The sequence below is a fragment of the Homarus americanus genome, unplaced genomic scaffold (assembly GCF_018991925.1).
Source record: "Homarus americanus isolate GMGI-L3 unplaced genomic scaffold, GMGI_Hamer_2.0 scaffold25483, whole genome shotgun sequence".
NCBI classification, from domain to species: Eukaryota; Metazoa; Arthropoda; class Malacostraca; order Decapoda; family Nephropidae; genus Homarus; species Homarus americanus.
The window spans coordinates 6,531,896-6,547,170 of record NW_024726235.1 but is presented as its reverse complement, the minus strand read 5'-3'; the positions used below and the strand labels follow the sequence as shown (position 1 = coordinate 6,547,170).

General features: G+C 39.1%; 1 protein-coding gene across 1 annotated transcript in view; it reads right to left on the bottom strand.

Annotated features, from left to right (window-relative positions):
* LOC121865485 (zinc finger protein 277-like) overlaps nucleotides 1–12,479 on the bottom strand; it is a 40,435-nt gene extending 27,956 nt beyond the window's left edge. The window contains exons 1-3 of the mRNA XM_042364978.1: nucleotides 12,383–12,479; nucleotides 7,832–8,028; nucleotides 6,170–6,341 (exon numbers count right to left, since the gene is read on the bottom strand). Of these exons, the coding sequence (XP_042220912.1) occupies nucleotides 6,170–6,341; nucleotides 7,832–8,028; nucleotides 12,383–12,385 (372 nt within the window). The 5' untranslated portion in view covers nucleotides 12,386–12,479. The remainder of the gene's footprint in view (nucleotides 1–6,169; nucleotides 6,342–7,831; nucleotides 8,029–12,382) is intronic.
* Between the last annotated feature and the right edge of the window lie 2,796 nt (nucleotides 12,480–15,275).

The following is a 15,275-nucleotide window of genomic DNA, read 5'->3' as shown; positions in this document are numbered from 1 at the left end:
TGTATGCAGAAGGTTCCTGGATGATGATTGGAATTAGAAGTGGGGGTGGAGGAGAAGGGAGAAGAGAATGAAGTGAGGATGGAGGAGAAATCACCTTTCAGGGGACCCATGCTTGATGCCATCATTTCACCAATAAAATTTTAAGTTCACTAGGTGTAATTCAAGATTATTTTATTTAAATCAACACTGCACTGCACTATATATTATCAATATGTTAACTAAATTTCAGAATGACCAATAATTTCAATGTAAAAATGCAAAAATATTCAAGACACCAACAAAATAGATGTTCACTCCACTGTCAACATAGCCAAACTGACGCCTGGTGGCTGAGCCCAGCGGCTGATGGGAGCACAAAAAACTAGTTCCTTGTACTGCATATATTATCAATATGTTAACTAAATTTTAAAATTACTAATAATTTTATTATAAAAAATGCAAAAATATTAAAAAGCACAACTCTCTTGATATTTACTCCACAGGAAATGAATGTACCTAAGCATAGAACAGATTACTGAATTGGCAGACTAGCTGATCAGCTGATGCTCACAACAAAACGTGTTGTTCGTATGAATTTCGTTAATTGAAGTTTTGTTTGTTAACCAAATTGAAGATCCTTATGGGAGGTAATTCGTTAACCGAAATTTTGTTAATCGAACCGTTCGTTAACTGAAGGACCACTGTACTGTAGTTCCATTCCAACTCTTGGACATGCCAAGTAGCTGTCAAGCTCCTCCAGTTGAGAAGTTTGTGGGTGAATGTTGCTTCCATCGTGACCGAGTCTGACTGACTAAGACTCACCGTGAACTGTCCCTCTAATTAAAGTATGGCTGTGGTGACTTCACTTTTTTATTCTAATTGACGAGTGGCTGAATTTTTCGCATCACATAACATTTGGTGGGCGTTGGGGTGACAGTGGTACTTCATTATTTGAACAGAATTTTAAATACACTCTGTCTCACACACATATGTATAGATGCAGGCTTTATAATTATCTAAGATGGAATTATGTAAAGCATTTTAGAATCACAGCCTCTTTGAAATTAATTTTAGGTACAGGTATACACAAAGCGCAACTGATGTGTAATGGAAAGACCAAACCCTGAAGGAAAGGTGGGGGAAAAGAGGGGAATCGATGGGGTAGGGGGAATAAAAGGGTAGGCTAGGTTGTTGTTGTTGTTGTTTTTTTTTAAGAATAGCCACCAGGCGCAGGTCATTGACCTAGCGGGGCCTGGGGGGGCCCAAAAAAATATGAGAGAAATTAAAAATAGAAGAGAAAAAGACTACAGTATACTGTACTGTATTAATCTACACCACAAAGATGACAGAAAGCCAGTTTTTTGAAGCGAGACAGATTGTACAAGTATGGAAACTCGGAAGAAGGCAGAGCATTCCTCAATTTGGGTGTTTGAGGAAAGAAGGGTGTACTATAATGGGTTATTCTAGTGTGACCAGCATCCACACAGAAACGATGGGCATCGCAGGCAAGACGAGTGTTACGAGCCCACGGCCTTGTCAGCGGTAAACAGGATGCTAAATCCACCGAACACTGCCCATTAAGTGCCTATAAAAGAGAGTTTATCAACATTGCGGCGAAGAAAAAGGGAAGAGAGATTATCGACTAAAGGAGGAGTCAGGACGAAATGCCTTTGATTCCACCCTATCTAACAGTTGGACAAAAGAAGAGCCACCCCAAATATGAGAGCAGTACTCTCAAGTTAGGACGAATGAATCCTTTATAAACATGAAGCAACTGCTTAGGAGTGAAGTAGATATGGCATCTGTACAGCATTCCAAGCTTTTGGGAGGCAGCTTTAGTAATGTGGAAATGGCGAGGCCTAGCATATCTATTTTAGAATTTGGCAGAATGATTGCATCCTGAAATGTGATTGGTGGAAGATCTCTATTTTAGAAAGTGTAATTGGTAAATACTGTGTTATATTACTATACAATTTAACCAAATTTCTACCTCCCCATTCGGAGATGCTGCACAGATCTGTATTGATAGACAAAATGATATCAGCTCTAGAAAAAGATCTAGTTTGAGAATTAGGGGGAAGGGAAAAATGTGAAAAGTGAGAAGTAGAATCATTAGCATAAGAATGGATAGAATTAGGAGTACACTAGGGTCAGGATATATCGCGAGATAGGGTCCAATGATGTTCGCTATATACTAAATCACGATATATTACATGTAATCAATGGGGAAAATAGGGTTAGGTTCTAGAGGCCAATAAAAGTGACTAAACTTGACTTAACAAGTTCATTTTTTTACTAACTAAAGCACCAAAACACTAGACTCAGGAACAACAGGCTATTTCAATATCAATATCAAGGAACACCAGACTCGGCAGCAGACGCCACACTGTCACCCTCACTAGACAATCCTACACCTACATAAACGAACACCAAAAATATTAGTTCCAGTATTAAATCTTTCCCATTAGGCTTTCCATTCTCTTCACTTCACTTTTCACATCACTAGCAATCCATTTACACTTGCTTTAGAAATTGGAATCTGCACCCGACTCGGCAGCTTATGCGCCATCCCGAGAACAACAGACGACACACTGACACCCTCACTAACAATCATAAACGAACAAACCAAAAATATTAGTTACAGTATTAAAACTTTTCCAGTAAGCTTTCCATTATCCTCACCTCACTTTTCACGTCACTAGCAACCCATTTACACTCACCTTAGAAGTCGTAATCTGCAGCAGTCGGCTGCTTTCTCGTCACTTATTCAGAAAGATGGCGCCTCTGGTGAGCAAATAACGCATTTGTTTGCCGTGGCGGTACATTCAAAATATTTCCAGCCCAATTTCCCTCGCGAAATAAAAAAAATTATCGCTAAACAGTCGGCCCTTAACATACGCGGGTTTAGCATACACGGATTGCCCCGCCGGAGGAATATTCTGTACATTGAAGTAATTGAAGTACATTCAAATCGCGCGCCATTCAATTCGCGCGCGGCACCGAACATGGGACACCGCCTGCTCCCACAACCTCACACACACACGCATAGCTCTCCCTCACTCAGTCAGTCTCGCTGTAACCACGCTTGTGTTGACATCAGCATTGTAGTTGCAAAAATATTACATTTCCGTGAATGTATTATATCAAGCACAGTATGAATAGAATATCACTAATATAACAGTATTTTAACCGAAAACTATTCAAAAAACGAGTAACATATCTTGAACATCGGAAGGTTAGGTAAAGTCTTTTGTTTTCATGTAGTTTATCCTAATTTACATTGAAATACATTACGTTTCAGCAAAACTACTATTTATTTCTGAGAATATGGAAATGTAATATTTTTGCTGAAATGACGTACTTATTACAGTGGAAAGTGGGATAAAATTGTGACGAAAGCAATGACTTTCGTTTTCTTTCGTTCAAAAGATGTTACCGTAATCGCTTTTCGAATGGTTTTCAGTTGTGGGATTATGAGGTTAATGATAGGATAGAATATTATTGTAATACAGTACGGTACAACAGTTTTTAACTGAAAACCATTCGAAAAGCGATTACGGTAAAATCTTTTGAACAAGGAAAGAAAGCGAAGGTCATTGTTTTCGTCATGATATTATCCCAGTTCCACTGTAATATGTACGTCATTTTAGCCAAAATATTACATTTCCATATTTATTTCTGAGAATATATTCATTCAGTCACAGTTAAGGTAAAATATACTTGTGATGTAATATTTTAATGAAAATACGGTATCGTAGTTTTCTTTTGTTTCAAATTTAACAAAGATTGATGTTTCAAATTTAATGAACAAAAATTTATGTACAGTATCTATAAATAAACTTTAAAAAATGAATACTTTGTTTTACATTGTCCTGTGCTACCATACCATGCATTTGGCTACTTTGGGCTTGCTATGATGACGCAAGAGATCTGCCCTGGCAACTGTACCGACACTCACAGCTGGTGGTGCGTTGGTGCGTCGTTTCCATTGTTTATTGGTAGTTACTGGTAAATATTTTTCAACCTAACGAAACTATTACCCGTTTAGAGGCCGACCCCCAATTTTTTGCCAAATAATTTGGTCTTAAAAAGTCGAACTACACACAGGTATATTCGTTAAATAAGCACATGGGGGGCCAGGGGTTTTTTAGGTGGGGGGCAGCAATAGAACACGGATTTTTAACATTCACGGGTATCTCTGTTACCTAACACCCGCATATGTTAAGGGCCAACTGTATATAGGAAAATTTTGATAATTTTGGTAGCCGCGATATAAAAAAAAGTCGTTATATAAGGTCGCAATATAACCTGACACTAATGTAGTGTGAAGTAAAGAAGGAAGAGAGAAGGTGAAAGAACAGAGCCCTGTGGAACACCGCTATTGGTAGAGAAAGAGCGAGATATCAATCCCTCGACAACAACTGCCTTGAATTGGTTCTCAAGAAAGCTAGAAATTAGAGAAAGTGGGGGAGAGAAACCATACGAGGGAAGTTTATAAAGCAAAGACTTGTGCCATACCCTGTCAGACGCTTTGGAAATGTCAAGGGCCACGACGAAAGTTTCCCTATGATCCCCAAGAAAGGATGACCAAAAATGGGTGCAGTACAAGAGCAGATCACCAGTAGATCTTGCATGGTGAAAGCCTTACTGGTGATCCGACAAAAGAGAATGTCGTTCAAGGTGACGGAGAAAATGAGTTTAATATAGTTTAAAAAATCTTAGAGATGGATGAAGTTAAGGGAATGGGGCGATAGTTAGAGGGATTAGAATAGTCACCCTTTTTCGGAATGGGCTGAACTTAGGCATGCTTCCAAGAAGAAGGAAAAGTTTGGGTTTTACGGCAAGAGAAGCGAGCAAGCACAGGGGCCAGAATTTCAGCACACTCCCTCAGAACACGAGGGGGTCTTCCATCCTGTCCATGCGCCAAACTCACATCCAGAATGGATAACACACCAGCAACCCAACGAGTGGAGATTATAGGAAGGTGCATAGGTTCAGTAGGAGCAGGAGGCAAAGGTTCAGTAGGAGCAGGAGGAGTAGAGTTAGAATCATCTAAGGTGGAGTTAAGAGGAGAATAAGGTGCCAAAGAAATTGGCTTGTTCAGAGGGAGAGTTGGCTATTGAGTTATCAGTTTGCATTTAGAGGGGGGTGGGGGAAGTGGTCGTGCCCAGTTTGATTTATTAGAAATAAGATTGTGATCAGAAGACCCTTAGGGGGTAGAAAATGAGTATGAATAGTGTGAAGGGTTAGAGGTAAGGTGGGTGGTCAAGGTGCTAATGGACACAAGAAGACCAAAGGGAAAGTCCGCTGTCATGGCCACTGCCACTCGACGTCACCTCACGAGACCTGTATGTATGTGACCACGTGGGGTCTCCCAACACCCACACCATACCCTTCACGGCCCCACCAACACCATATGTACCCTCCACCCACACAACTCTTTTCCTATGGTTAAATAATGAATTAATTTAAAAAATATATTATTAGTTTGCATATAACAAGCAAGAATTTTTGTTTTTCAACTGTATTGGAGTAAAAGTATTAGAAAACCACACTTAAGTAAAAGTACTAAAAAAATTGAGTACTTTTTAAAAAATAAATACCCAAAAATGTTACTCGGGTAAATTAATAGTTACTTTACAACTCTAACTTATGTTCACCCACTCAAATCAATAAGTTTTCAGAAATATATGTTAAACTATGCACAAAACTTCATAAAAGCGCTTAAACTTAAATACTGAAATTAAACCAAATCCGAGTAATTTCATATCTATGTACTTCATCATCATCAATTCTTTACATGCATGGCCATTTTACATGCATGAATGGGTTAGCCGCGATTCCCTGACGGCAACTGAAGGGTAAAACATGAATGGGATGTCCTCACCCTCCTGCTCACCACTGCAAACCCAGGGTGCTAGCCCAGAAAATGAGCCAGAAGATAGGCACAGCTCTGGTGACCCAGTTTCCATCAGGGATGTTGAAGCCAAGTTTTATGGCTAGATGCTCATCCTAACACCAATGCACAGGATGGTAACAGAGGCAAGGCAATGTCATAACTCCATAATGTAATCAAAGATAACCCACCTACCTTAAGTAGAACATTATGTAACAAACCATCCTCCTAAAATTAAGCTCTTTAGAAGGAGAATAGATAAGCTTTTGAAACAAATCACAAATAAACACTAACCAATTTCATATGGCTGAGAGCCAAACGTAACTTGTTGTCTTCAGGTAGTTTGTTACATAGAAGATAAAATGTTTCAACTGGTCCTTTGGCACCTGGTTCACTGTTAGTATTAATAACAACACAATAATCCTGCAATTCCAAATCCCGAAGTTTGCCCCAGTAAAGAACATACCTGCAAAAAAATATCAGTATACCTGTATATATATATACAGAATACAGTACATGTATATTATTGAAATGTTGGATATGTAGTTACTATACACACAAGATATATCACTGGTAAAATGACAGTATCCACAGGAGTGATTGTTCAACAAGTACAAAGATCATGACCAGAAGAGAGAAAGAGAGAAAAAGAGAGATGCTGGATGACATGTTCTTCAGTACCTTACAGATATTAGAAAAGATAAACATTGTCCATAAATTCTACTCACTGACACCAACTCTAGAATAAACAAGGAAAGTTATGGTAAGGATATTTATCAGTTTAATGTGTAATTAATAGGGCCCGGATAGTTATGCACTAAAAAACCATGAAATATGCATGCAAATATGCACTAAAAACAGGGGAAATATGCATGCAAATATGCACTAAAACATGGGGAATATGCATTTATATGCACTAAAAATGTCACTTATAAAGCCAAGAATGCAGGTTATACGGAAACAAAATAGTTAATATAAACTAATGTTAATGTTTATTAAGCAATATACGTAATGTATTTAACATATATATGTGAAAGTGCTTCAAAAAATATATATGAACATGTATTTACATTATAGACTGACATATTTTCAGATATTACAGATTGTGGTTGCATTTGATGATGACATGGTGGCGTAAGTTCTCAAAGTTAAAACCCCGCCTGTTGTCTGTCAGCATAGCTTTATATTCTGAGAACACCCTTTCTACATCACACGAGACGATTGGTGCAGAAGAGAGTAGCTCCACACAGCAGCACTGCTCCTGACTGACTAACTCACTAGTCCAATGAGTCATGACCAGGTGTGGAAACGACAGATTAAAGCGACGTGACCTCACCTCACTTCACCTAACCACACCTCACCTCACCTCCCAGTACCACGTGTGCTCATTCAGTGGCAACAAAGAGATACTGCCAGATGAATATTTTACCAAAATATGCATTTATATGCAGTTATCTAGGTAATATGCACTTATCATAGAAATCATTTGCAAAATATGCATTTGCATATGAAATATGCAAATGCATAACTATCCGGGCCCTAGTAATTAACATCAAAGCATGCCCTTGGCTTGTGAAAATGTAAGAAATCCAAGAAATTATTAACCCTTTGACTTGTATAGTATAGCATTTTCTTTTAATTGTGGTTTTCAGTGTACAGTACTGTACAAAAAATTGTTTTATACCTAAGGGCTGTAATACAGCATATAAGGGGTAAAAAAAAATTAATTTACAGGAACTATTGGTTGGTCTCCGTACCTCCCAAAACCTCCTATTCTCATTACATAAAGGACTCATAATTACATGAACTGTACAGAAGTGCATCTTCATGAAAAAATGGGGGTTTACTGTTCTCAACAAACATAATGTAATGAATTACTCATAGGTTTATATATATACATATATATATACACTGCTGTGACAGAAAATTCTTATTACTAACGACAAAGTAACTCACTGTCTGAGATCCGCCACTTGCTCCACAGCTCCAATGGTAAACTTGTGTTCTATTGATAAGTGCCGCAACAATGGCTGTTCATCCTTCATCACAGTGAACATTTGATTACACAATATGCAAGGCACAGCATCATCGCAGTCAAAGTCGAAGTCAAGTGCAGCAAAATCCGAGCCATAACTGTTCGCACCTGGACACATCTGCAATTGAGGTAAGATAAAATATTTAGATACAGTACAGCATATATGCCAAATACAATGGAAGTGGCAACTATGCCAGGAATTCTTGGTTGGGTAGACTGGAAGCTACATAGCTGGGATGTTAAGTTGGAAAAGTTATGTATCTTGACATATTTAAGTCATTGGGTTTGGTTCCTTAGGTTTATGTGAATACAGATGCTGTATAGTCAGTGTTGTGGCGACCTGTGGTGTAATGGTCAGCATCCTTGCCTCGCAAGCGAGCGGACCCGGGTTTGATCCCGGGCAGGGTGAAACTATGGGCAAGTTTCTTTACACCATTTGCCTGTCTACCCAGCAGTAATTGGGGACCTGGATGTTAATCGACTTGCGGATCGTATTCCAGGATAATGGTTAGCCAGTGCAGTTGGCGAGTTGTCCAGACACTGGGTCACGCAACTCGTTAACTCAGGGTGTGGTTGTTGTGTTGGCGACAGCTTCTACACCTTAAACAAATTCATGCCTAGGTGGCCCTTGGGCCGGCCATCCTCGTACGAGGGGCAACCATTATAGTCAGTGTTGGCCTATGTTTGCTATTCTGAAGTTTAACAATTACCAAGCTAACCTAACCTAATCATTACAGAAAACTTTAAAAAGTTACCCAATAATTCTTTAGAAGAGATGTGTCGGTTAACAAGCAGCATTTGGAAAATTTTCAAGAGAAGGAAGGTTTTTCTTTCCTCAAGAACATGGTTAATTAAGGTACCAGTATATTTTTTTTAATTAGGTCTTATTGTACAAGAGGAAAGGTTAGGTCAGGTTGCCAAAGGTTTGATTGATATTTTTTTGTGTGTGAGTACTTTTACCCCACAACTTATCTTAGTTTCAAAAACCTGTCTATTTGGTGCAACCATTGTCATTGCTAGTGGCAAGGATTCATGTTTACAAAAATATTCATTGGTGCAAAAAAAAAAGTTCATGCAATATGGTATTCTTTCAAATCATCCTAAAAAAAAAAGAAAACCTTTTTTCTTTTTTACGATTATGTACTCTCCCGAATATTTACCAGGATCATCCACAAACAATGATGGAGGAATCAATTTTTGCCATACCAAAAAACCAAAAACGAAAATCAAAAGAACCTGGCGACTCATATCAGGATACATGATTTTTCGAACCTAACTTAACATCCCAGCTACATTGCCTCCAGTCTGCCGAACCAGAAATTCACAGCCAAGAAGCCACTTCTAAATGTAGCTCCTCCCCGAGTTACGACCTACTCGACTTACGACCACCCGCACTTATGACCTGCCTCAGTCATACCCAAATTTTGTCAAATTACGTATTTTTGAGTCCCAACATCAGTACACAGACAAAATTTTTGTTGGTAATTCACTTTAAAATGGCTGGCAAGCTTAAAAGTGAGAGACTTGTGGTGCTGAGAAGAAAAAGAGACACCCATTTTAGATTTCCTATGTACAGTATTATTTAAGCATTTTCGACTTATGACCATTTCGACTTACGACCTGGATTTGGGTCCCTAACCCCGCCATAAGTCAGGGAGGAGCTGTAATTGTATAATACTACAATATACCTGAATTGTATTTTGACTTGTTCCTACTAAATCCACAATAAGGGTTTAAAACACGACAGGGCCCGGTCAACAAAGTGGTTAGAGGACTTCACTGACAATGCAGTTAAAGGGACTACTGTATTTGAGGAGTCAGGAAACTAGTTGATAATGCAGCTATGGGTAAATATTTTGAAGCTGCCATGCATGGAAATTACTAGCATGGAAGGTTTTTATGGTGCATTTCATTATGGTTCATATGAATTCTAAAGTCAAATGGCTAATATGGACGACTTCACAGCCACTTCCCCCATTTCAGTTACAGTAAGTTTGCCCACAGCAGGTGTCAAGTTATGCTAGGTTGGATTAGGTTTAGGTTCGGTTAAGTTAAAGTTAGGTTTGGGGTAGTTATTGACTACTGACCCACGGCTGATTTTTCACAGAAAGCGATTATAAAAATGCCGCAATTTCACAGTGTTTTATAGTGGATGCTGTCGTAGTTTGTGCAAATGTGTTAAAACGTGATTATTTTTAAATTAAATGTAACCTAACCTTAGTTGATATGAAAAACAAGCAGGAGAAGCATTGTTAGAAAACCTCACCAACCTAACCAAACCAACCTACTGAACCTTACCTAACTTCCCCAGACCCCCCGGTATATTAAACAACGAACTTACTATGATACGGTGCAATTTTACGTTTTTATGTGGATGTGAGAGCAGCCGCCCGTACCAAACAGTTCACGAGCATACACTGAGCATCAGCATTGATCCGGCCTGGGTGACAGTGTTTTGAAATATACCGATATGATTGGCTGTTTACGTCCTCGGACAAGACGTCACTGCTGCATTACCGCCAAGTTAAAGTAGCGTGCACCTTAGGTATCTAAATATATTCCAGCAAACAAATAACTCGTACGCAGGTCAGTCATCAGTATTAGCCAGGTTAGGTTAGGATAACTTAAAACTATTAAATAAACACTTTAGCACATTTGCCATAACTATGACGGTGTGCACTATAAAACACAGAGAAATTGCAGTATTTTTAAACTAGTTTTCTATGAAAAATCAGTGGATGTGAAGTCTTAGATAATTACCGGTCAAATTCTCTTGAAATGCAACAAAATTCACTATTAAAACCTATTTTGGTTAATATTTAGTAGTTTAAAGCCCTGTTATTCTTCTCATAGAACTTGGAAATGGCAGCAAATAGTTCCAGTTGCAGCATGCACACAGAGACATCGCTGGCCAAGGACTGACTTTTCATAATAAAATCTGCCGGGTTGTAGCCTCAAGGAAGACATGATATTGACAGCTTTGTCCTCTTCCACCCTAATACAACCCATGTTGTACAGCTTCTCTCCCTTATCATATTTATGTATATCAACACCACTGTAACAAATGTACAGTATACCTGTATATGGTAAAGTATAATACATATATACTTAAATATAAAATGTAAAAAAAAAATAATAAAAAAAAATAACTAAGTGATAACTAAGGTAACATTCTGATATGTTCATAATACCACCATGTTAAGTGTACTATTACAGATGATACTAAATGTTATGGTTCATATTCGCCCATTGGTTGTCCGCAGGTTTCCGCCATATTTACCCAAGGTTGTACTCCTCACTTAAGAGTCAGTTGTCTCCTCCTTACCTCCTCCTCCTTGTAGGTTAGGTTAGGTAGGTTGGTTGGTTCCTTTGGTATGAAAATAAGTTTGCGTATTTTTGGCGTTTTACTCAAATTTGACTTTAATTTTTGTGCAAATTAGCAGTTTGTTGAAAATGAAAATGTTAATTTGTTTGCAAAAACCGCTAATTAGCATATAAAATGAATGTCAGATTTGAGTAAAAAACACCGAAAGTCAAAAAAATCTTATTCTCGTACCAAAACCCGAGGACAGCCAATGGCTGAATATTTACCAATGCTACATAATACTTCGAGATAAATGTACAGTATATTGAATTGAAACAGTTTATTTAGCCAGAAAAACACAGATACAGAGTGGATAATAATAACAATATTAACATGGCTGAGCCAGTTGAGAACCTGAGCTCTCTTTTAGGCACCTGATATATACGGGTCAGACAAATTACCCAAATGTACCCGCAATGAAGTCAAATAATGGTCCTACATGAATAAATCGGGTTACCAATCACTTCTCGACTAGTATTTGGTGTCACGAAGTCACAAAAAATTGGTAAACTTAATTTAATCTGAGTTAATAGATCAAGTGCATGTACCTAACCTAATCTAATCTAACCTAACACAACACAACTCAGATTAAATTAAGTTTACTAATTTTTTGTGACTTTATGACACCAAATAATAATCGAGAAGTGATTCACAGCCCGATTTATTCATGTAGAACCATTATTTGACTTCATTGCGGCTACATTTGGGTAATTAGTCGGACCGGATATATACTATACATTTATCTCAAGGAAGTATTAGTATCATCTGGAATAGTACATCTCATAATGTTACCACGGTTATTACTTCAATATTTATTAATTTTATGTCAGGTGCCTTCAAAATAGCTCAAGCTCTCAACTGGCTCAGCCATGTTAATATTGTTATTATTATCCACTCTGTAGGCGTTTTTCTGGCTAAATAAACTTTCAATGGTACTCACAATCCCTGTGCACCGGGTGTTCTTTTCTAGTGCTCACTTAACAACAGCTGACACACATATAAAATACCTGATAATACAGCTATACAACGCTAAGTAACAAATTCCAGGCTGATATTCTATCGATACTTAATTTTTGCTTAAGTTGAAATTTGTGTGAGTAGACCTTACCATTGTAAACAAATATGGTCTAGAAATAGAGAGGTTACTTTTACATATTATCGGCTGCTTTACTGTGATGTCTTCCCTGGTGTCTGATCCTGCCAAGTTTCATCTAGTGTTGAATTTCAAGTTGTAAGTCATAGAAAACTGATTGATTAAAGGATAGACTATTGTTATAAATGGATACACTAATGATTGTAATCCAAAGACAGGATTTTCTTTGATTTATTCAATTTATAATTCTAAAATTTAGGAATCCAATTAACTGGCTCGGGATTTGAACAAAAGCCCACTAGGATAAAAGACCCCCCCCCCCCCGGACAAAAGCCCCTCAGTTTAAATGCAAAGTGGATTAGGTTAGTTTAATAAATTGTAAGGTTTAAATAATAAAAAAATGAAAATAATGGTATAAAAATGGTATACAAAATGACCTTTACTGTTTGATCGTTTTGCAAAAAAAAAAAAAAAAAACACATACAAAAATCAGCCACTTTGCTAAATCACCAATAATCTTGTCGGTGTATTTACAAAATATCTTGTTCTAATAGTGTAGAACCTCCCGTACTCACTCTTTGGCAACAAGCCTGATGCATAATACGATTTTTCTTTCTCTGCTTGAGCCAGCACGAAGTCAAATATCTATTTCCTTCCATCCATAGTTGGTCACACTGCTGATCACAATGAGAGTCCAATTTTTTTTTTTTTTTATTGGGCACTCCCCTACATCCTTGTGTAAGGTGAAGCGCAGAAACGTTTACAGCGCCCGACAGGGAAGCATGCTAAGTTCATGCTTGCCTTTGTGTCTCATGAGTTAAGGGCATAGAAGCCTGAAGAGTCAGTGGTTTATGTCATCAAGTTATTGGAAGCTCCAACAACTCCCTGAATACGAATTCGCAACTTTCAACAGGTACCTACATTACTGTTACGTGAACAGGGACTATTGGGGGCTAGGAAATAAGTCCAAACAACTTCCACCGGCCCGGGAATCGAACCCGTGACATCTCGCTTGCGAGGCAAGAACGGTATCGCTTTTACCACCGGTCGAGGCATAAAAGAGTCACTTGTGTCGCAGGGGTCTCTTCGTAGCGTAGTGTATGTGGCCAGTTGTCTAATTTCTCTTTCTGTTTATCTATTTCTCTTTTTTAGGCTCACATACTTACGTACATGTAGGAGATCTCGCACTTAGGATGGAGGTGAGAAAGGATACTCACAATGGCGTTTTCTCTCTCTCTGTATATATATATATATATATATATATATATATATATATATATATATATATATATATATATATATATATATATATATATATATATATATATATATTAAGGTTTACCGCTGCTCGTAAGATTCACCCCAAGTTAGGGTTTAATATGTTGTGTTTTAATTCGGCTTGTGTGTGTGTGTGTGGCAGTGAGGACCAGCTAACAAAACATCCTTGACATGTCCTTCCCTCAGCACTGTCTCCTAACCCACACAATGTTTTTTTTCTTAACACTGCATTGTAACAGACTGTGTGTTGTTCACTCTTGCTCTCCCTCCCTCTCAGTCCTCCTTCCCTCTCAGCCCCCCTTTCCTCTCAGCCCTCTCCCTCTCAGCCCCCCTTCCAAGATGAACCCTTGCAACACGTGACCGAAGATAATTATGTCCACCAAGGTTATGAAATTATCTCTTTACATTGTTTACTTCTCCAAGATGCAGAAAATTGTTTACTTGGCGTGTGTGTTTAATAACCGGTGAGAGACGACTGTTTTTTTTTATTGTTTGTTACTCTTTTAAATATGTAAGTTAAGTTTTTGTTTATTGCAGCATAAATATAGATAACATATTGTGGATTCCTATTTTGTTGTATCGTCATACTGGTTCATATTGGCTTAGTGTGTAAACAATATACACAGACACTTCAGGTATATAAACAATGTACACAGACACTTCATGTATATAAACAACGTACACAGACACTTTGTAGTGGACGTCTCCCCTACAAACTGCGTAGCTGCACACCACCTGCTACCGTCTTCCCTAGCAACCAAGAGTATCCGCATTCCAATGCCGCCGTATCCTAGCAACCGAGCCAAAAGGCCGGCGACTTCTCGGGTTTTCCCAACATGACTCATAGCGGCTGCTGGGTATATAAGCTCTGTCTCTCCATTGAGATTCATTCTGACCATTCTTCTTGAACAAGCAACACCTCCTCCTCCGCCGCTGCCCCTAGCATCTCCTCGCCTGCCTGGCGGTCCTCGCTCCCGCCAGCGAGCATGGCGACCCACCAGCTGTCCTCTGAGCCTCCCCACCAACCAACTCTCATTCTGCACATCTACCTCCTTCATTACGCTACTCACCGAACGTCTTCTACTGAGCAGCTCCCCACCACACGGCATCTCCAGCACCAGACTGTCTTCATATAACTTATATATTATACAAGAAAACCACATTAGAGTTTCCTTCCATCCTGAGTGCTAGACAGCATTAATAACTCGATACCCCTACAATGGTGACTCCCGGAGATTAGCACTCACACAGGATGGAGGAGACACTGATCACGCTCCCAGTCTTCAAGCAGACACCGGCTCCTCTTCCTGCCCCAAGCACCACATCCTACGACCCCAGCACACCCGTCCTGCCTCAGACGCTGACCCAGGCCCACACAACCCCAGCAGGCGCATATGACGACTCAGTACCTGCCGTGAGGGAAGCACACAACATCCATCGCCTCCACACCCCCTCTTTTCTCCCTCAGGTACTCCCTGCTAATGTCCTGCACCCTGCTGCTGTCGTGGACCCAGCTGCTGTCACGAGCCCTAATCCGCTTCTGCTGACGCAGCCCCTGCTCCTGACCCAGGCCCACACACACCCCAGCAGGCGCATCTGACTACCCTGTACCTGTAGTGAGGGAAGCACA